This window comes from Seriola lalandi, unplaced genomic scaffold (genome assembly GCF_002814215.2).
Source record: "Seriola lalandi dorsalis isolate HSWRI2012SDOR001 ecotype SW California unplaced genomic scaffold, Sedor1 jcf7180002054968, whole genome shotgun sequence".
NCBI lineage: Eukaryota > Metazoa > Chordata > Actinopteri > Carangiformes > Carangidae > Seriola > Seriola lalandi.
The window spans coordinates 252,010-273,903 of NW_019525519.1; the positions used below are offsets into that span (position 1 = coordinate 252,010).

The window sequence follows — 21,894 nt, forward strand, 5'->3', positions numbered from 1 at the left end:
GAAAGGAAAGGAGATGAAAGGATAAGAGATTAAGAGATAGAGATGGGGGGGGGGCTGGGTGAATCTCTGCATTTTATACTGTACATCAGTCTTTCATTCTGAAATAACAATTTTATTAACATCTCTTTTTGTAAAGGCACAAACCCCCTATCCTCGCTCGGACTGCAGACAGATGGGACTCATTCTTGTGATTAAAAAGAGAATGCTGAATGTCCTATATGTTACCCTGTGACTTGCAGGCAAACCAGTGGAGAAAATTATTGTATTAAATTATTCCTGATCACGTGACTGTCAGAAGAAGTACAAATCCGGACACAGGACAGTATGCTCCAGTAAGCATCATTGTGACTGCCCAGTTTCACCCTCTCAGGCAAGAACACACTCATTATGGTGCTTACTCTCCAACTGCACTGGACTCTCGCGGTCTGTTTTTTGTTTTTTTTCCTGCTGCAGCACATCACTCAATCTCCAGAATCTCCGCCACAGCTAAATGCCAATTTGGCAAGAGATATAATGAATATAGGATATTCTGTATGCACAGGCTTGTAGTTGTGTGCCGTGCCTTCAGGTCATCAGAGTGAGTTTTCAATTAAAAGTTTTCAGTGATGATATAACGTTTTAATCTTCTTCACTCAGGACATGATTATTGACGACTCAGTACTGTGTTTTGCCTCGTACACCGACTTCAGGGCTAAACTAACCAAATACTCTACGAAAGTCCTCAAGCTAGAACAGCTGTAAGCACATGTGCATTCTGGATACAGTCCAAGTGAGCTACTCTGTTAACTCACAGAGGACATGAGACTGGACGAGCACTTGAGGTTTAGCGACTGTTCCAAAATTGAAAGAACCCCCCCCCCCCCCCCCCCGTGACCTTTAATCTTCCATCCAAATCTCAAGTCTTTTAATCAAACTTTTGCACAGTCAACAAAGCTTCAGGCGACTTAAAGGCTTCATAACATAATTTGTGCCAAACTAATTTAGGCCCTCTGGTGCTCCGCAGGAAACGGTTACATCGAAGGGAAGGAGCTGGAGAACTTCTTCAAAGAGCTGGAGACTGTGAGACGAGGAGCTGGCGTGGTGAGTGCAGCACGTCACTGAAAACTTGTGGTCATGTTCACCCAAAGTGACTCGTGTAGGTGACATGAATGAATATAATGTCACACTCTGTTTCACTCTCACTACAGATTGGTCAGTCCAACTTCAGTCTGACGTTTCACAAAATAATACAAGGATGTATCAATCACAATTATTTAAATGACATTTATATACTAGACATGTATGTTGTTTTATGACAGGAGCAAGTTTGCACTGACTGGATTGTGTTTTCTTCTTCTTCTTTCTCTTACTTTAACCAAGTGCTGTGTAAATGACAAAAAAACTAATTAAGTATAATATCAGTGAGTGTTTTGCTAATAGGTTCAGTATAAACATTTTGTGACAGGCCACATGTGATAATCAATGTTTCCTCATTATGTTGATAGGAAACATGATCCAGGTGGCATCACATTTCATACAAAACTGATGGTGCTGTTGTAAACTATAAGTCTATAAATGTAATCTTTAGGGCTGGCCCTGTTCGCAGGTTTCAATATGTGTTTATCCTGAATATATGTTTAAATTAAAGGCTCCATTATCCTAAGTCTTTGATCTGTGATTTGATGTACTTGCAGGATCCTTCACATGCTGCGTTCAAAGAAAAGATGAAGGAGTTCATGGCTAATTTTGACAAGAATACTGATGGGAGAATCGAAATGTCCGAGGTGAGAACATATTAAAAACAGCTAATGTCCAGCAAAATGCCCCCCCAAAAAAATCTAAAAATATAGCAACTAATAATAATTCCTCTGTCTCTTCATTTTCCACTCTAGCTGGCTCAGATTCTGCCCACAGAGGAAAACTTCCTGCTCTGTTTCAGAGAGTTTGTGGGATCCAGTGCTGAATTCATGGCAGTAAGTTTTTGTATATTGTCCTGTGTAGATATTTATTTTCTAACCTTATTAATGCCTGATGACGTGCACTGAGTTCTCATTATATAACTATATATTAGATCTGCTCTGTCAATCTCTCAAACACATCAAAACGGATTCGATTTAATGATTGTTAAGAGGTTTGGGTTTGAAACAGCCTTATTCTTTCTCTGTTTCTGAGTCAATGCCTCAAGTTATCAGACTTCATCCTGTGGGACATATGCTCAGTGGCCCTGTGATTCCTTTTGTTTTCCTGGACAAGTGAGGCTGTAAATTGTACATTTGAAGCCTGGATGCTGCGGCTGGAACTCACACACTTACAAAATGTTAGATATTGTACTAAACATCACTGATTAAATTCTCTTCAGGTGAACAACTACAATGAAATGAAATGACTGAATTTAAGAATATATTATCCATGAATTAGTCTTGTCAGTGGCCAACGATGGTTGTTGTTACTTTAAAGTCACTATACATAAAGCCGAACTGCATTTAAGCCTCAGTTGTCAGCCAGAAAAGCATCTAAATATTACACACAGTGAAGGAGTTACCTTAAGCTGAATCTTTCAATATTTAATACCTTGCCAACATCTAAACAACACCATGTTTGACCCGCACTTCTGGATCACTAGTGAAAACCATAAAGAGCGACCTCTCTTCTTCAGCTGCATATGTTGAGATGAATAGAGAGAAAACTGTGACGCCTTGAACATCTGGGCCTTTGTGATAGAAAGTAACCCACACATACAGTACACACACATGGTTGTACTCTGATTGAGGAGGGTTTTCAGTGGTGTGATGTTCGGGCTGCTCAGTGTGTTAAAGCTATTCTCAGACAGCCATACATTATGAATGGACCTCAGCTTTCTGCAGGGGAAAAGCAGTGAGTGCTGGAGGGGTTTAGGTATCCATCTTTGATGAGGGCTTGACAAATTCTATAATTACACAATGTCGGATGACACCACTGTCGTTCCTCTTTATTGTAGTCTTTTTTTCTGCTATAAATCAGAGAGGGTCTGCCATGTATTTCATATTTGTCATTGTGGTTGTAGTATTACACACGTTTTCTGAAAGCTACTGCAACAACATCACTCTTCTCCTGCAGGCCTGGCGGAGGTATGACACTGACCGCAGCGGATACATTGAATCAAATGAGCTGAAGGTAAAACACAATATGTCAAACTCTGCGATACAGCTAATTCATGTAAAAATTATTTAAAGCACTGCTGCTCGTGGCGAAGTACAGTACTGTCTATGCAAAAGCACGCACACTTACTGCTCTTCACTCTCACCCATGACATTTAGTTTGTGTCCTATGCAACATGGAAAAAGCCCAGTAATTTGTGAAAATGATTTAACTGATGGCTCATCTAGGTATTATCCACGTATGTCTGGTCTCCTTTTTATTATGTGTGGGCAAACAAAAGAGAGACCAGTAAATACAGTAAGTGGTTAATATGCTGTATGCACAGTATGTGTGACTGCCTGTGCAGCAATTATTGTAAACAAACCTCGGTTGAGATAATGATTAGCCTCCGTGTTGTGGCAGTGGTATAATTGCTGCCATTTCCTCGACTCAATCTGCACATGTATGCACCGCTCCCCAAGGGAAGTTCTCACTGTTGTGTGAAAAACAAAACCACGTTATCACCTTTGAAAAGAAATACTCCAACTTCTTTTCACATCATGAGCTCTGTACAATGACACCAGCATTTCATTTTCACCAGGACTCCAGAGTAAAATCATCACATGATCCAATCACTGACCGTGGTCATTTGTCTCTCTCCTCAGGGCTTCCTGTCAGACCTGCTGAAGAAGGCGAACAGAAACTACGATGACAAGAAGCTCAATGAGTACACACAGACAATTGTGAGCATCATTAGGCACAGAAAATGCTTTTCCTTCACTCTGCTTTGGCAAACTCAAAATAATGACTGCAAGACTCAGGACTTTAAAGGCCAAGAGTTTCATCACCATGTAATAGCCCATCTTACGTTTCTCTGTTGATCCATATAAACATTACAGTGATGACTACATTACTACTTACAGCCCATAAGCACAGAACAACCATGTACTTCTTATACCAAGAATCATTTTTGAAATATATTGCATTACATACTGTATACACCATGCTGTATTTATCTTCAGTGATGAAACATGCTGTCTCTGGCATCATTCAATGACACTTCAAAATTCTCCAAAGTTTTAAGAATGACCATGAAGTTTGTCCTCCTCTGTCAACAGCAATGCCTTCATGCCCATATTTTTAGCAGCTGGCTGCAGCGTTTCTGAAGTAGCTTCCCTGAAGGCTAGAATTTGAATGTCTTGTTTAATATCTCGAACAACTGAACACTGCTGAAACATCACTTTTCTAGCCACCAGCATCAATCAGCCATCTGTGGCCTTAACACACTCAACTGCTGCCATTTAATTCCACTTGAGTGGTTATGTTTAAGATCTGATATGTGTGTGTATGTACAGCACATAATAATATTTGGTTACAGGTTCCTTGTTAATTTTCTTTCTGTGCAGCTAAGGATGTTTGATCTTAATGGTGATGGTAAGCTGGGCCTCTCTGAGATGGCAAGGTCAGTGTTATTTACAGTTTATTTTGTTTGTTTAAAATTTACACAATTTTACACTTTTTTATTTCAAAGGACAACATTAAACTTTGTGTTTTTTTTTACTGCAGGCTCTTGCCAGTGCAAGAAAACTTCCTGCTGAAGTTCCAGGTAAGATTATTATACTCATAAAAATAATAACCTTTTTCAAATTTAGTGTAATTGTCTAAGCAGCTAAAGATTCAAGTGTCATCCCTCTGATGGAGAGAAGTCAGACAACAGTGTAGATTCAGAATAGTACAATGCAACATTATTGGATTCACTCCAAGAGGATTATTCGTCATCAAAGTACTGAATGAACATATGGGGCATCGACACAAATGCGTGTTTACAGATGTTAAGTCCTTCGGGAATTAAATATTATAGAATGACAAAACATGATGGAATCCCATTTAAACCAACAGTGTTTGGAAACAGCTTTGATGGTCCATGAAATAATTTTGATAATTGCAGTCAAATTATTCTGATTAAAGACCTAAGACTTTAATTTGCATCTTAAAGTAAAAATATCTTCTTCCACAGTTTCATGTACGTTCTTACTGAGGTAATACATAGTCACTATGTGCACTGTTTTGATTCTTTAAGGTCCACAATTTGTAGCACAGTGGCAATGGTAATCTCTATAGATTTCCCACATGCATTTTGTCATGTACTGTATGTCCCCATATGTACACAGTGGCTTGGGAGAGCAGATCAACAATTCCTTTCTGACAGAGGATTAGTCTGTCTGATCAGGATTAACTCAACTCTAGTCCCAGTTATCATAATCTCCATGGATTAATATCAGTTCTGGATCTGGTGGGGCTTTTACCGCTGTCTAGAAATATCCATCCGTTTCTAATCATTTTCACCGCTCTCTCTCCCTCTCTCTCTCTCTTTCACAGGGCATCAGGCTCACAGTCAAAGAATTTGACTCCCTCTTCACCTTCTATGATAAGGTCAAAAGAGCATGTTTGTTTGTCTGTTTGTGCTATGATACATCTGTGATATGTGTTATGCATTGTGTGTGTGAGTGTTGCTGTATGGTACGGTACCTAAACAAGGGTCTACATGCTAGTGGCTCTGTGAGGCTGAGGCTAAATGTTCAAATCAACATGCTGACATGCTTACAATTGTCTTCAAATATCTGCTGTAAATGTCGTGCTGGAGGGAAGCTCACTAACTCAGGATACATCCTCTGGGTACCATGAGTGTCTATACATAATTTCTTGGCAATTTATCGAATATTTGACGAGATCAGACAGACAGACAGACAGACAGACAGACAGACAGACAGACAGAAAGACAGAAAGACAGAAAGACAGACAGACAGGTTTTTACACTTGATTGGCATAAGCCTGAATACACACTGCAACTCATTTGTGCACTTTTGGCTTGAAATTGATATATTTTCCAATGAATGCCACTTTTCCTTTATGTATGTATTTAAATATTGTATGTATTTAAGACAAATGCTCGGTTTTTACTCTATCGATGGTAATATTGGTTTGTTCGTTGGTCCACCCCTTTGGCCCAGACTGAAATATCTTGACAACTATCACATGGATTTGTGTGAAATTGTGTACAGAGATTCATGGACCCTAGAGGATGAATCTCAGTGACTTTGCTGACCCCTTGACTGTCCATTTAGTGCCACTATGAAATTTAGAGCAGATATTCATGTTCCTCTCAGGCTGAACTGTAATAACTTTAGGGATTATCTGACTTTTTCTGCAGCACCATCATCAGCCTCAGCTGTAGATGGTATTTAGTGCTAAACTAAGATCATATTACACCTGCTTAATATCAGCATAGTGGCATTGTGATCATTTTTACAAGTTAGCATGCAGATATTAGCATGTAGCTCAAAGCACCACTGTGCCTACATACAGCATCACTGAGCTGCTGTAGACTTCGTCTTGTTGTTACATCAAATACCTTTAGGAAAATCTGATCAGACCTCCCTCGTTGTCTCTTTCAACAGGATGGTAATGGATATATTGATGAGCAGGAGCTGGATGCGTTGCTGAAGGACCTCTGCGACAAGAACAAAATGGTAATGAATAGTTAGCCTATTGATTGATCAGCTCAGGTTACTTTTCCTCTTGCCAAATATAGAGCTGAGATGAAATAGCTGCCTACAGTACATGGCCTCTGCATTGTGTACCATCTGTGGACGACTTTGTGCCCACTGACGGTGACTTTTCTATGTAAAACCCTTTGCACGTTGCATGCAGGACGTGGACTCAACAGGATTGGTGGGGCACAAAAAGAGCATCATGGCTCTGTCTGATGGAGGAAAACTGTACCGCACCGAGCTGGAGATCGTCCTCTGCCGTGACTCCTCGCTGTGACCTCCCTGCCTGGGACTCTGCCGTCCTCCCCCACTGTCTCCTTCTTCCTACCTCCTGATGTAACCTGGTGCATGTGTGACCCTGAACCTCGCTACACACCGCTTAAGAGTGAAAACAAAAGTGTACTACTGGCCCTGCTCTTTTAGCTTTATACCTTTTTTTTTTAACTTAACATGCAGTTCCATAGTGAAATAGCCATCGCAAGGACTTTAGGAATATATTGTGTATTTATTTATTTGGTCTCCTGTTTTTAATATGCATTTAATATGTATTTTTTACATTCATATCATATCTATATGTTCTTCTCCCACTGAATTTAAAATGGATATTTGTTCTGTAGCATCTGTTCATTTATTTTATTTATTTCTACTTAATTTAATATGATATTAGATTATGTTATGAGGCTTTAACTGTTCTGTCAAAGATATTACTGAGAGATGAATAAATATAACATGACAAGTTTTGTCCCATTTATTCACTGGCATGAAAAAGGTATATCTTCATCTAAATGATCCTCTGTTACGGCTCAGTTATAATTTCACTGCACCTACAATGAAAGGTTTGTTTGGTATTTTCTGTCAGTGGCAGGTAAAGGAAAACTTACTCGGATCGGTTCCAGTGAAGATTACAGCTCTAGTACAAATGCCCAGAGCAAGAATGTTTTCTCCAAAGTGCTCCACCTTCACTTTCTAATCTCCTGGTAAAAAGAAAATGTGAAGTAGAAAAAGCTTGTGCTGCTCCATTTTTCATAGAGGAGAGTCTCTGAGGCCTCTGTGGCACTTTGAGATGAAGTGAGCAGAGTAGGACAAGCTGAGAGACCAGGGACAACAAAAGTACAGCAGAATGATTGTCTCACTCCCGCATGTATACAAATCTGCCATAACACAGCATGAGAAAACACAGCATGGCAACCAAAGATTTGCAGTTAAATAATTGAAACATACCTGTTTCTCATCCAAATGTGTCTGGACTTCAACACTGAAACATATTCTACAATATAGTACTGATTATATTTGCCTCTATAATATGTGAGTGACAATATATGTTTATCATAGATTATATATGGATTATCTACAAGACGATGAACTAGTTTACTTTTCTGTTTCTTCCTATAGGACACATCCCCATATTTCAGCCTTATGGACCAACCTACCTTCCATCAATTAATCATCAGCACTTTCATCTTTAATTGAACTCAACATCTTTAAAGCCCGTTCCTTCACACACGCCATCACTGCAACTACACCGACACTCACTCATGCTCAAAAACAATACAGTGCTCAGTCCCTCACACTGAATGTTCAGTGCCATACACATAAGGGTACACACATATACCCACAAACACATAAAAACACAAGGGCACACAGTGAAACAGTGCACTGTAGTCCAAGCTGTTAACTGCTAACAAGGAAAAAGAGAGTTATATCCGCTCTGATTCCTTCACACACATCAGTCCCATTCAGTGATAAGAATAAGACATAAATCGAAACGGCAGATGAGATTCCCTCTGTTATTTACCCTATGTACAGCTGCAGACACACACACACACACACACACACACACACACACACACACACACACACACACACACACACACACACATACACACAGGCTAGTGGACACAGCTCACTCACATTCCCTACTATGACACATGAGTTTTCTGCCGTGAGAAAGGACAGTCCAGAGAAGATTTCTACGGAGCACCTGGGTGTAACACAAATGTGCTAGGCTTTTAAAGTCACAATATTCATCCTCAGATAACTCTCATTGTAAAAAATAGGATTTATTGGGGCATTCCCCATTGCTTAAACTTTGCCCTAATTTCTTTGACTCTTTACTTTGCATCAATAATTCCTGTTAAATCAAACACACACATTCACTCAACATTATAGTCACTAATTCTCTCTTATCTGTTTTCCCATTATTCTTTTTCTGCTGCTTTCATTTTAATGCTTCTTTCAGCTCCACAGTTCCTCAAGCTCCTCCTTCTCTTCATCATGAGATATTAAACTGTCATTAGTTTCTGTGGTTTAAAGACAAATGGAGAATGATTTCAGTGTGGTTATGGGGTTAGGATTAGTTAGAGAAATACTTTAAGATTTAGATCATGTTCATAATAACCTTAGCTTATACATACAGACATGCATATAGTGCAAATACTAAGATAAACTGAGTTAAACCATACAGCTAACCTATACTGACAAGAAACAAAGGTAAAAACACTACACGTTGCAACTGAATAAAAAATGGAAACTGTAAAAGCTACATTTTTCCTCAAATTATTGTTTTTTTTTTGTGAATTCTCTCTCATATAATGGGTTTCTTGGAAATAGCCATATTTCCTCCACACAAAGTGTGTGGTGAGTGAAATGTAGAGAAGGTCTCCACCTGGTGGGAGGCTGGAGGTGCAGTGCTCGGGTAGACAGAAAAAGTAAACCAGTGATGGTTGGTCGTAATTGTCCTCCAGTTGAAAATAACACACTTTTTTGTAATTGGTCAGGTACAAGTTATGATTTAATTTTCTGTGTCCAGTAAAAGCCAACATGGCCACAGATAAATGTATTAAATATGACCTGGATGCAGGAGTAATGTCATCTTGGCATAAGATAATTATCACAGTGACTAGAAAAGTCTCCATGATGCCCTGCGCCAAGACTACTGGCAGATTCACATACAAAACATGCAATACAGCCGCAGCTCAAAAGATGATGCACTGTTTATTGTGTAATACTGTCCTCAGCTGGACATATTGAGTAACTGCAGAATGCTACTGCTGGAAAGAGGAATTATTTCTGCAATCAAAAATTATCCCATGAAGAATTAACTATAAATGTAAAGGTTGTGTTGATCAGTTCCACTCTTATCAGGGCGCCTGCCCTGATCCACATGGGGACATGAATAGCAAATGTATCTTTTTTTTTTATTATTTTGCAAGCGCCCTTTCTGCCCCTTACAAGGTGCCGCCCATGTCGCCTGTATCTAAATCTGCCATTGGTTGTTTTGCATGGTCAGCAAAAAGCTTTTAGGTGCATTGTCGCCATCTTCTGAAACGGACTGTGGATCAGAATGATTCTAATGAATTACATTCTTCTGCTAACTTTTCCTCAGTGGTTATCTTCAATCTCCCACCTATTAGCACATTTTAAATGAGGTCAGTGATGCCACTGAGTCTCTCTGCTCTACTCTAACCTCATGCCTGGATAGCCTGTGTCCTCTATCCACCAACCCTGCCCGCTCTATCCTGTGTCACCCATGGTTGACTGACACCATCTGAAAGCTGCATACCAATCTCAGAGCTGCTGAGAGAAAATGGCACAAACCCAGTGACCCTGCTGACCACTATAATCATCCAGCACCCTCACCTGACACAAACCTCTCAGCCTATATCTTTGCCTCCTTCACATTTGAACCCAACTCACTGGGCACTCCTTCAGTGTGTCATGGCAAGGACAAATGTTCTTATCCCATCCCTTCCCAACAGTAGTGCCCCAAGGATCGTTACTGGCATCACTTTTTGCAATGTATGCCACCACCTTGGGTCCAATTATCTGCTTGCATAGTTTGTCATATCATTACTAAGCAGACGATCCCCTCATTCCCACCAGATGACCCCATGGTCTCTGCGCAGATCTCAGCTGGTCTCTCTGCCATGACATTTTCACATGAAGACTGAACTCTTTGCAGCTGGTTGATTGGTGAAGGGCTCAACGTCTTCCTCGTCTTCTTCAGAACAAAGGCTAATAGACTTGTCCACTGAGTTGGAGTCATCCTCCATGATGTCAGTGCTCTGCCATCAGGCTGGCCTTGTGCTCATCAGTACTGAATAGCGGGGCAGCGACATCAAGCTGGTGGAGTGGTGGTGTGGTTTTGGGGTGGTGTTTCTTGGCGCCCTCCACTGACTCTTGCAATCTGGGAATGGCTTCCCCTTTCATAGGCTCTGCTGCTGACAGACTGGCTTGATGCACCAGCCTGCGTCAGCGAGTCTTCAACAGAGAGAGGTGCACAATGCTCACAGCTAGCCAGGAATTATTTATTATTAAAGGTTAATTTAAGAGTTTATTGATCCCCATGGGGAAATTCACAATCCACCCATCAGCATATTAATATTAACACTGAAGTGATGTACACGTGAATGCATCAATAATTACATCGCTATATACATTATCCAGAGCCAATCTACGCAATGAGTGTCTCTACATTTGTTACTTTAAATACATTTTGATGCTAAAACGGATTAGTACCCTATCTTAGTACTCTTACTTCAGTAATTGAATGCATGACTTGTACAACTACGGTTGTTACACATTGACATACTGCAGCTTTTACGTTAGTAAAAAAAAACAAACAAAAAAGAACAACTTCTTCCAGCATTGATGGATTGGAGTTATGCGTGCTGCTCTCCACACACCACGGACAGATTATAATCTCAGCAGGTGTCGGCACCGTTTGCTGCTCTGACGTCAGTACGTACACGGAGCGTAGTGTCGTAGTCATCCCTGCCCTTCACATCCGTCCACATCCTACCAGGCTCGACTCCCAAGTGCAGCATTGCAATGGCCCTGCTTAAATCAAACAAGGTGATCTACTGTCTCGGGAACATCTCCCCGTCCCTGGGAGTTCTGTCCACCCGCCACAGGTAAACCAGCAATACACTCATACCGAGCGAAAAGAGAGACGTTTAAACACAGCTGTCTCAGTAATTTAGCAGCGACCTGCCACGTTAGTTTTGCAGCTAGCTTGACCGGCAGAGAAGTCGTTATGTTAACGTTAACACCAACGGTTCCGTCAGTCATAGGATTTGTGTTTGAGCTTCACTTCTCCGTGATTAATTTAGCCATACTAGCTAGCTAGCTACCATATACAGGGGTCAAACGGTTTCAACGGGGCCCAAGTGCTGTGTGAGGTTAGCTCCTGTGTCAAAACGTTTTATGACTCTGTCGCCCCTCAGGCCAGCACCTGCTGCCCCAGACATCCTCTCTGGTGAGCACTAAAGCTGACCTTAGAGGGTAACTTGGCGATGCTATCACGAAGCGCGCTAGTGATGAAAGTCACGTTGTGATGTGTCAGTAGCACAAGTTCCTGTGTAGCAGTCACCTACATAACACAGAAAATAACAGCCTGGCTCGGTTTGGTGTAGTAGGAATAATTAGTTCATAAAAATATGTCGTTTTGGATGTTTGGGATTCTGCTTTGCTTTAGATTTAAGGGCTAATTTCTTTTAGGATTTACACGATCGCGATGGATTCAGTTTTCAGATCCGACGCACAGTTTGAGCTAAGCGACTTGTCGTAGTTGGGGCAAATCGTGCAAGCTGATTGGCTGTTGCATTCCGCCTTTGATAGCTGATTGGCTCATTTCTAGCGGCGAGGCTGAGACAGGCGCCGATGTCCTTTCTGGCTCCCTTGGAGGACAAACTAGTTTTGGCCAGCCGCTGCGCCTTTATCTTCCCAAAACATTTCATTTGTAGCTTCTGTTCATATAGACAGTTTAATCGCACATTCTTGGTCGTGTCTCTGTACCTGGTCTTTGCTTTGTCCCTGTGTTCGCAGCATGGCAGTATCTTTAGACTAAGAATACATACATGGTTCTCAGGTGTAACGTTAGCTTTCGTTTTGCTCTCATATCGCATTGCTGTCTGTGAGGGCGTGTTTCAGTTTTTGCATATTGACTCATCTTGTCGTCTCATGTTCAAGCACGCTGGTCTGCTTCAAGAATACATGAATGACAATAGGGGTTTTTTCCCCCCACCGCCTGTAACCAGACTCTAAAGCAGTTGGTAGAGAAGGAGCACCATTGTAAGCCCAGCAGCCCTCCCCTGTAATTTACCAAAAAGGCCTTTGGTCTATTGATCACTGATAACTCGTCAGTCACTGATGTTTATGTAAATGCTGAAGTCCAGTTGTTCAAAGGTTCTGTGTGCATGCACAATGCAGATATAATGAGACCACTTGAACCCAAATGTTCCCTTACTGTGATTCTCAATTGTACAATTCTATGTGGTGTAAAATAACTGCAACCTCTTCTGTTTGCACAGACGTGTTTATTTAATTGCCATATTTATGTTCTTTATATATCAACATACTGTACATACAATGGGGTCCCAAAGTGTGATACCACTTAACCATTCATTTAAATGGCAACGTGGTCTCACACTTTTGGACCCCACTGTACAGTCTTTGTTAAGTCTACTCATAGATAGCTGCTTACAATACTCGACTTGGGCAATGAAAATCAGGAAATCTTATCTAATCTTACTTTAAAAGTTTGCAACAACTCCCTCTATGTCATTATGATGACAGAGGGAGTTGCAACTTCTATTTCTTAGACTGTGTTGTCTACACCCTGTAGGAGCTTTAGGATCAAATGCCCAATTGTAGTCAAGTTAGCAATTGATCTGAGCTGAACTGAACTGAACCGAACTGTTAACTGCAAATAGTGTGAACGGTTTTGTTCATGCGGTAAACATTTGTTTGGCAGTGATCTGTAGTCACTACTAAATAAACAAGCGTGATCTTATTTAAAGTTATCAGTAGGGGATTGGAGACTCTTACCCTTTGCAAAGCATTCAGTCCTAAATTTAGCTTCAAAGTTAAGGGTCTACAAAATAGAAGAAACCTGAGACGATATGTGAGGAGCAGTGCAGTGAAGGTCGCGACACACAACAATCTGCATTAATCGAGCAGATGTGTAACAAAACTATTTAATTTATTAATGTAAAGTCTGAAATGTTCCAGCTACAAGACAATTATTATATTATTAGCACCCCATAATAACACAGTATATCCAAAAGCAGTCAGCAATGTACTGATTTTATAGGCCTTTAACACATACACACAAGTGGTATCTAGTGATGAAATGTAGGCTTTAGTTTTTTTCACCATACACTTGTATTCATTTCTGTATGCATTTCTTTCATTTTATCTGCCTACACATTGGAATTGTGCTGTATTACTGAGCAGACACTTTCATTTTGAGTGGTAGTTGCATTGGATATCACAAGGTAGATGTAATCTGATTTCATATTCTGCTACTTTACTTTTTAATGCACAACACACATCATGCACAGATGAGTCAGATAGTGTTTGAGTCATGTCCATACTGAGAAAGACAGCACCTGAAACATCTTGGAGCTGGCTGATGTTCCACATGCTAAGTTTTGGATTTTTCTGCGCCTGGTTATCCCCTTTCCACTCACATCGAGTTTCATTTGCTTAAGAAGATATTTTTAGGATATAATCAGTTATGATAGATATAGATGTATCATAGAGAAAGTGAGTGTTGGGAATAGATATATGACTCAGAATATATTCTGATCCAGTGTTTGGGTTTATTGGTTTATTTATGAGCAGTGTTATTTATTGGTCTGTGATCCTGTACAGGTTTTTTGAGTTGGATCTGACACCTGCGCGAGTGTCTACACATTCAGTGAGAAAGAAAAGTCTCAAGTATTTTGAAAACCATTCACTCAATCTGAACTGGATTTCTTACTTTCTATAAAGCCTGACAGTGTAGGCATACATCTATCCTTCTGTGGTATGATGTCCGTAACAAATCCCAAGGGTTTCTAATCCATTTACACCAGCTGCAACACTGTCATGTGCGTGATAAGCTGTGGACTGTCCAGCTGAGGTCATAGGTCAGAGTGCATGATCTTTTTAAATTTGATATGGAGCTCATGTTTGCTGCTTTTAATCCTGGTCTACTTACTCTTCTGCCTTTTACTTACATTTGTCTTTTGTGCCAGTATTACCTCAGTCTTACAAGAGATATTTCTATTTTGATAGATCAGTAATTTCCAAAATTATACATGTTATGGATGGTTTGGTTTGTTCATTAATAACAATATTTGCTTAACACTGAACAAACTAAATCATAAATTTTTTTTTTTTTTTAGCATAGAGAAGCCTTCAAAATACAAGATGTTTAAAGACAGCTTAAAGACAAGGATGATATGATATTCCATTTAGATCCTGTAATAAAAATGTAGAAGTCCCCATTTATATAAGGTAATGATTAATCAGTTAGCAGTATTGTAACACTAGACAAATATTAATTGAACTAATGTGGTGGGAAAAAAACACAAGTGAAGATAACATAAGATGGCACTTATTAAATAGATGTAGTACTTAATATTTACACTATAGGTTCCTATTGCACTGAAGCTTACTGATGTCCTCCACATGTAAGTTGCTTTGGATAAAAGCGTCTGCCAAATGAGTAAATGTAAATTTAGAATTAGCATGCTTTTTCATAATTATATATTCTTCAATGATATTCACATTTTCTCACAATCGAGTACCTACTCCAAACTTATGTCGGGCGTAGTGACTGAGTGAGTGTGGGAATGATTTCTGTAACAGTGTGTTGAAGGCCCAGATTACTCTTGTTGTTGGACTCTGGACCTCCTGAATGGATTATAATGTTTGTTTCATGAAACTTTTGTCCACTGAGCATGTGTTGCTCATGAGATCTACGTCAGCGTGGTATCCTCAGGTCACATGAGGAATTAAGCTTGAGCATGAGGTCCACAGCGTGTCACAGGAGCATGGCTAATACAGACGTAACATTAGTGTGGCTACTGTCATTTAAGGCCATGAAAACAGAAGAAGCAGCATAGTTGCTCTTCAGGGCAGCGCACACAGATCAATTCTTATCAATGAACTCTTGACTCTCTTGTTTGTACTCTTGTCCAAATCATTATTCACCTGCTTTGGTGTCGTTGCAGCTCATGGTGGGGTGGAGTGCAGATGGGTCCCCCCGATCCCATCTTGGGGGTGACCGAGGCCTTCAAGAAGGACGCCAACCCCAAGAAGATGAACCTGGGAGTGGGAGCCTACAGGGATGACCAGGGCAAGCCCTTTGTGCTCAGCTGTGTCCGCAAGGTAGAACTCGCCCAGCCCTCCAGGAATACTCTAGTATTCCTAGTACACACACACACACACACACATACATACATACATACATACATACATACATACATATATATATATATATACACACACAGACAGTGATTTGATCCATACAATTCAGGTATGTCTAAGTTCTACCTGGGGGAGGAAATATCATTGATTCTTAAATTCTTATCACAGTGATTTCAAAGAGAACCACAGTACTTCACTATTAGACTGTGTTGCCTCCTTGGAAGTTTTTTTTGGGAAGTGGAGGGGTCACTCAGGGTCACTCAAGAGTTTAAAGGTTTATATTTTCACCTAGTGTCAGAAGGGCTAAAGGTTGTTGCTGTTCAGGGTGTTTCTCATTGGTGCATTCTTTCTTCGTCATCCTGAGCTCAGTTTCCGAAGCTCTGTGGAACATCAGCATTTCTGAACCCATTAGCATTCAGTGTATTTGTAGGTTAAACACATGTTAATAATTAGGAGAATTTCTTGTTTTGCATTGTCACCATGAGAAAGTGTTTGCATTTGTTTTGGACCTAACAAAATGCTAACTAACTAAATCATAGATGTTTTATGTACAAAGTAGGGAATACCAGTCAAGGAAATTGCTTTAGTTGTGTTTTATACTTTTTGATTTTTACACTTTCCTTCTAGGCAGAGGCTGTGATTGCAGCCAAACAGCTGGATAAGGAGTACCTTCCCATCGGTGGTCTGGGAGAGTTTACCAAGGCCTGTGCCCAGCTGGCTCTTGGTGCTGATAGTGAGGTTTTGAAGAGTGGCAGAGTAAGTTTGGGTGTTAATTACTTCAAACTAAATGAAGCTCAAGACATTTCTGACAGTTTTAAGTCCAACTCTCTTCTCCCAACAGAACATCACTGTCCAAACCATCTCAGGAACTGGATCTCTGCGTATTGGAGCCAACTTTTTGGTGAGATCCTGTTGTGTTGATCTTTTAGCACAAACTTATATTAGGGTCAGATTATTCATCAGGTCTTTCCTTTGTCACAGTCTCGATTCCACGGAGGCTCACGTGATGTGTATCTGCCCAAGCCGTCCTGGGGAAACCACACACCCATCTTCAGAGACGCTGGCATGCAGCTCAAAGCATACCGATACTACGACCCCTCCACCTGTGGCTTTGACTTCAAAGGAGCTCTCGAAGACATCTCTGTAAGACATTAATGAGGGACTCACACAATGATATTTTGGCATCTTTTCATGCTCTGAAATTGTAATTCCATTAATGTGTATTTTATTATGTTTGATTAATTTGTAGAATTGTGGTTAGTTTGTAGTCTTATTAGGAATTGAGGTGTTGAGCAGTAAGGTTTGGCTGTGAGGGTTTTCAACAAGGCCGTCCAGTGTGTAAAAAGCAGTTGGTTACAGTTATTAATGTAATGAGTTACATGTCTTGCAGCTGGTGTGGCAGTGAAAACTATCATCAACATTGTGCTATACACGATATTGTAGGTTGACTAACCAAAACCTCCTTTCATGTCACAGAAAATCCCAGAGCAGAGTGTGATCTTGTTGCATGCTTGTGCCCACAACCCCACCGGTGTGGACCCCAGGCCTGAGCAGTGGAAGGAGATCGCTGACATTGTGAAGGTGAGTACGCATCATCTCAAGAGAGGTCTGTGAAATCTTTCCAGCTGCAGTTTGATAAAATGTGAGTACACATTTTATCTCAAAATCAAAAGATCTTTCAGAGTTCAAAAGCCACAATAATAACATTATAAGCACTGTACTTGTATTAGCTGTTATCAGTTGAAAAATTATTAACTGGTTGTTGGTGTCTGTGTCTTTCTTCTTCTCCTTTCTTCTCCCGCTTTCTCTCTCACCTCACAGAAAAGGAATCTGCTCGTGTTCTTCGACATGGCCTATCAGGGCTTTGCCAGTGGAGACATCGACCGTGATGCCTGGGCTGTGCGCTACTTCATTGAACAGGGCCACAACATCATCCTGTCCCAGTCCTTTGCCAAGAACATGGGACTTTATGGTCAGTCAGAATCCAATATATGCTGTTCTTAAATATAAAGTAATAAAGGTGATATGTAGATAACAGTACTTGTAAAATAGAAAAACTGAATGAAAAACCTTCTACTGAATAGGTGTGTTTTACCACCACCCGGTGGTAAAACTGTGATAGCAAAACATGTTCTGTTGAAATAAACATTTAGACTTTCTAAGCACAAATATAATTGTACTGAAATGTGAGATATAATAGTTACGTTCACCAGCACAGTTCCTTATGTGGTGTTAACTCAGAATATATCTTAAAGCAGTCATCTTTCTAGTAAATACTCATTAAGGAATTGTTGTTTGTGTCCAGAGAGAGCTTTGTTTTTCTTTCTTTGTTTTTTTTTTTTAAACCAAAACAAAGCACCAGAAACTTTTTTATCTTATTTTTTATATCACTGAACTTGAGTTGTGAATCACTTTGTTTAACAGTCAGTGTGTATGTTGATATTCACAGGTGAGCGTGTGGGAGGCTTCACTGTGGTGTGTAAAGACACAGATGAGGCAAAGAGAGTGGAGTCTCAGCTTAAAATCCTCATCAGGCCCATTTACTCCAACCCACCAATGAACGGTGCCAGAATTGCAACAACCATTCTCAACACACCTGATCTGCGCTCGCTGTGGTATGTGCTTATAGATCAATATATCCACACACCAGAAGTGTAGTTTGGAGTTTTGTTAAAACACTTCATCTTTTATATGCTCCAAACTGGTTAAGATATATTCCAAGATCTATGTCTTGATCTGTCCCACCCTGCCGTCATTCATCACAGGCTGGAGGAGGTCCACGGTATGGCTAACCGCATCATTAAGATGAGAGAACAGCTGGTCGCCGGCCTGAAAAAGGAAGGCTCCAGCCACAACTGGCAGCACGTCATCGACCAGATCGGCATGTTCTGCTTCACAGGCCTCAAACCCGAACAGGTAATCACACACATTTTTGTCTTCGACAGCTTACAGTAGAGAGCGACAGACACTAATTGTTCAATTCTTAAATTTAACCAACTTTATGAAATGTTGCCATGTAACAATTCAATTCAATTCATTAAACTTTATTTGTCCCGAGGGGGCAATTTAAAAGGCACATCGAGTAGACATTAAAAAAACACAAATACACAACAAAGAACACACAACCAACACAAGACGAACTGTACACCTTAAGAAAAAAAACAATGACAGTGACATGAAGAAACGACACCAGTGCAAAGAAAAAACAATCAAGCAACTAATACTCTGGCACTTGTCCCTGGGAAATTGTTCATTGTACAGACCAAGATACGATAACAAACAAGATATACTGTATTAAGAATTTACTGTACAGTAATGAGAGTTTTATCTGTCTTTTCATCAAACTGTCCAGCAGAAAGTGAAAACCCTTCCCAAAATGTCCATCACTTTGAAATAGTATTTCAAACAAAGAAAATAAAAACCCAGCAGCTTTTTCCTTTCCAAAGGTAAATTTAGCACGGTAGCCGGACTGAATCTTAATGCCCTTCCTCTGATGATTAATTGAAAATCCATCTCAAAAGGAAATTCACTCATTTTGCTTGCACTGTTACAAATCAGTGTTTAAAATTGTCCCCTATAGCAGCTCTAATATCTAAATATATGTCTAAATAAATTGTAAATTTGATTTTAATTTAATCACGTGCCTTATTTATACTCTTACACAGTACTGTTAATCTGTGACATGTTTGCCGTAGAGTTTGTGTTCTTTTTTTACTGTTTACTGTAAATGGCAGTGAAAAGCTATTTTTTAAAATGTTATGATACAGGGAGACACTCTGTTGTCTTGGAGTCAGTATCTCACACTCACGTGGATTTGTTGTGTGTTCATGTATTTTCCTGCAGGTTGAGCGCTTGTCAAAGGAGTTTTCCGTGTACATGACCAAGGATGGCAGAATTTCCATGGCAGGCGTGTCCTCTGGAAACGTGGGCTACCTGGCGCAGGGGATCCACACAGTTACCAAGTAGAGTGGATCCTGCTGGGAGAGCTACAAAATCAAAGCAGCAGTGTTAATGAGGAGCTTTATGTGTCACTTATTCTCTGTCTGCTCCATTCCACCTTTAGAAAAGAGCTCAGTGTTTAGTTAGACATTTTCTTGATTGGATTTCATCATGACTTCAACTTTGTCCCAGTTCGGGTGGTTGCTGCTGTGCTCTTTTTTTTTTTTTAAACATTTCATTGACCAGGCTCCCCTGCTAAATTATAAAAGACATAATTTCTCCCTCTACTGACTTAGATGGTGTCTCATTTTTGGTTATTTATTATGTGGAATCAACTGTTGGATGTGCATTAGTGTCCCCATAATGTGTGCTGTTTATCTGCTATGGGCCCACTCACTATAAAACATCAAGGAACTAACACAGGGGTAATGTTAGGTTGGGCATTAGTTTACGTGCAAGGTGAGATCTCTGTTGCTTTGTAGAAGTTTTTCTTAATTTTAAAGGTTAAGTTGTAGCACTTTATAAGCTGTAAGGCACTGTTTGTTTCAAGATTAGGCTGGCGCTGGCTGTTTTTACCATATGACTTCACTGTATTAACAGGCATTTGTCAACCAGTTAATCAATTCACTATCAGCCTAATCTGTGGTTGTTCATCTGAACTAATCAATCATCTGGTAATTTAGTCTCCTTATCTCTGTCTGTCACCTATCTCCCTTGTATTCATACTTTTCTGGTAGGAGTATTTGTAAATCTTTTTTTTTTTTTCTAGTTGGTCGCAGGGCAGCAGTCTCTCAGTCAGTCCTTTTAACCCCCTTACAAAAAAGTACACAAGCCCAAAGAGCTAAACGACAAAGTACAAAGACGCAATCAATACATGTTGAATGAATTTTCATATTCCACCATGGCCCCAAATCCAATGCTCATGATGAATAGAAGATGGGGACCTGATTGGGGTGAACACTGGACAGTTCATGAAAAAAATATGCACTTGCTACTCATTCACTCAGACAGCATCTTTCAGTGTGTCAATCTGTTCATCATTATAACTGTAAGGCACAGATGGCATCTAGGAATGTGGGGTTTCACCCCAGTCTACTCATACTTCTGAAACTTCTGGCACTTCGCCTCCATGTTTTGCATTCTATCAAGAAATAATGGATCACTGGTCATGTACCTTATTGAACAAAAAATAAATTATTATAGAGGAATGATCTACTCTAATGTTTGTGTGTTGTTTTTTTCTCTTCCTGATCTGATCAGTTAACCATTAGTTTTACCCATCTTTCCGTTCTTATGTGCCTGTGTCTTGCTTATTCCGATGGATGCGTTATTATACAGTATAATATGTAAAACTGTGGGTCTACAGGAAGATAAGGAGAGACATTATCTTAAAAAAAAATATGTATAATGAAGCATCGACAGTTTCCTCAGGACAATACTGAGCTGTTAGCCCTTGGAATCTGACACATGGCCACTCTACAAAAGAGGGTTGGTTTCAAGGCTGTAATCATTTCAGTTTATCTTGGCACATTCCTACATGGAGGTGCAATCCACCACAATATGGTTTACATACAGTGAATCTGGGTCTTCAGGGGCCCTGTGGAAAGTTCCACTTGTTTCAACGCAGCGTTGAGTTGGTGATTCTCACATTTCACTAATTGTATCTTCACCTATAAGATTAAAAGTGGTGGAATGTAACAAAGTACATTTCCTGAAGTACTGTAGTTGTGCTGAAATTTGAAGTACTTGATTTTTTTCTTTTCATGCCATTTTTTAATTCTACTCCACAACATTTCAGAGAGAAATATTGCACTTTTGGGTATGACGGCTTTAGTTACTAGCTAAAAGCTAAAGTAAGACTTCTGCAAACAAAACAACTTATAGTACATGATACTTTATTATAAATTAAACTATCCAACAGTATATAAATTAAAGCTAAAACTTTGGGATTGACAGAAAATGTTTGGACAACTGTTCTGATAATTAATTAGGTAATTGTTTACAAAACTGGCGACACTTTAGCTCCAGTTTTTCAAATGTGAAGATTTGCTGCTTTTATTTTTTTTATTACTATTTACAATAATAATGAGCAATCAATCGATTAATCAAG

General features: G+C 39.9%; 2 protein-coding genes across 2 annotated transcripts in view; both read left to right on the forward strand.

Annotated features, from left to right (window-relative positions):
* LOC111646238 (calretinin-like) overlaps positions 1–7,383 on the forward strand; it is an 11,494-nt gene extending 4,111 nt beyond the window's left edge. The window contains exons 2-11 of the mRNA XM_023395686.2: positions 1,004–1,080; positions 1,674–1,763; positions 1,872–1,952; positions 3,076–3,132; positions 3,762–3,839; positions 4,503–4,558; positions 4,663–4,702; positions 5,476–5,529; positions 6,555–6,626; positions 6,808–7,383. Of these exons, the coding sequence (XP_023251454.1) occupies positions 1,004–1,080; positions 1,674–1,763; positions 1,872–1,952; positions 3,076–3,132; positions 3,762–3,839; positions 4,503–4,558; positions 4,663–4,702; positions 5,476–5,529; positions 6,555–6,626; positions 6,808–6,924 (722 nt within the window). The 3' untranslated portion in view covers positions 6,925–7,383. The remainder of the gene's footprint in view (positions 1–1,003; positions 1,081–1,673; positions 1,764–1,871; positions 1,953–3,075; positions 3,133–3,761; positions 3,840–4,502; positions 4,559–4,662; positions 4,703–5,475; positions 5,530–6,554; positions 6,627–6,807) is intronic.
* A 4,017-nt stretch (positions 7,384–11,400) lies between these two features.
* LOC111646268 (aspartate aminotransferase, mitochondrial) lies at positions 11,401–20,999 on the forward strand. Its single transcript, XM_023395723.2, has 10 exons — positions 11,401–11,560; positions 15,650–15,806; positions 16,473–16,601; positions 16,687–16,746; positions 16,827–16,988; positions 17,322–17,426; positions 17,667–17,817; positions 18,295–18,460; positions 18,611–18,761; positions 19,689–20,999. The coding sequence occupies exons 1-10, from the start codon at positions 11,478–11,480 to the stop codon at positions 19,809–19,811; spliced, it is 1,287 nt and encodes a 428-aa protein (XP_023251491.1). The 5' UTR covers positions 11,401–11,477; the 3' UTR covers positions 19,812–20,999.
* The last annotated feature ends 895 nt before the right edge of the window (positions 21,000–21,894 follow it).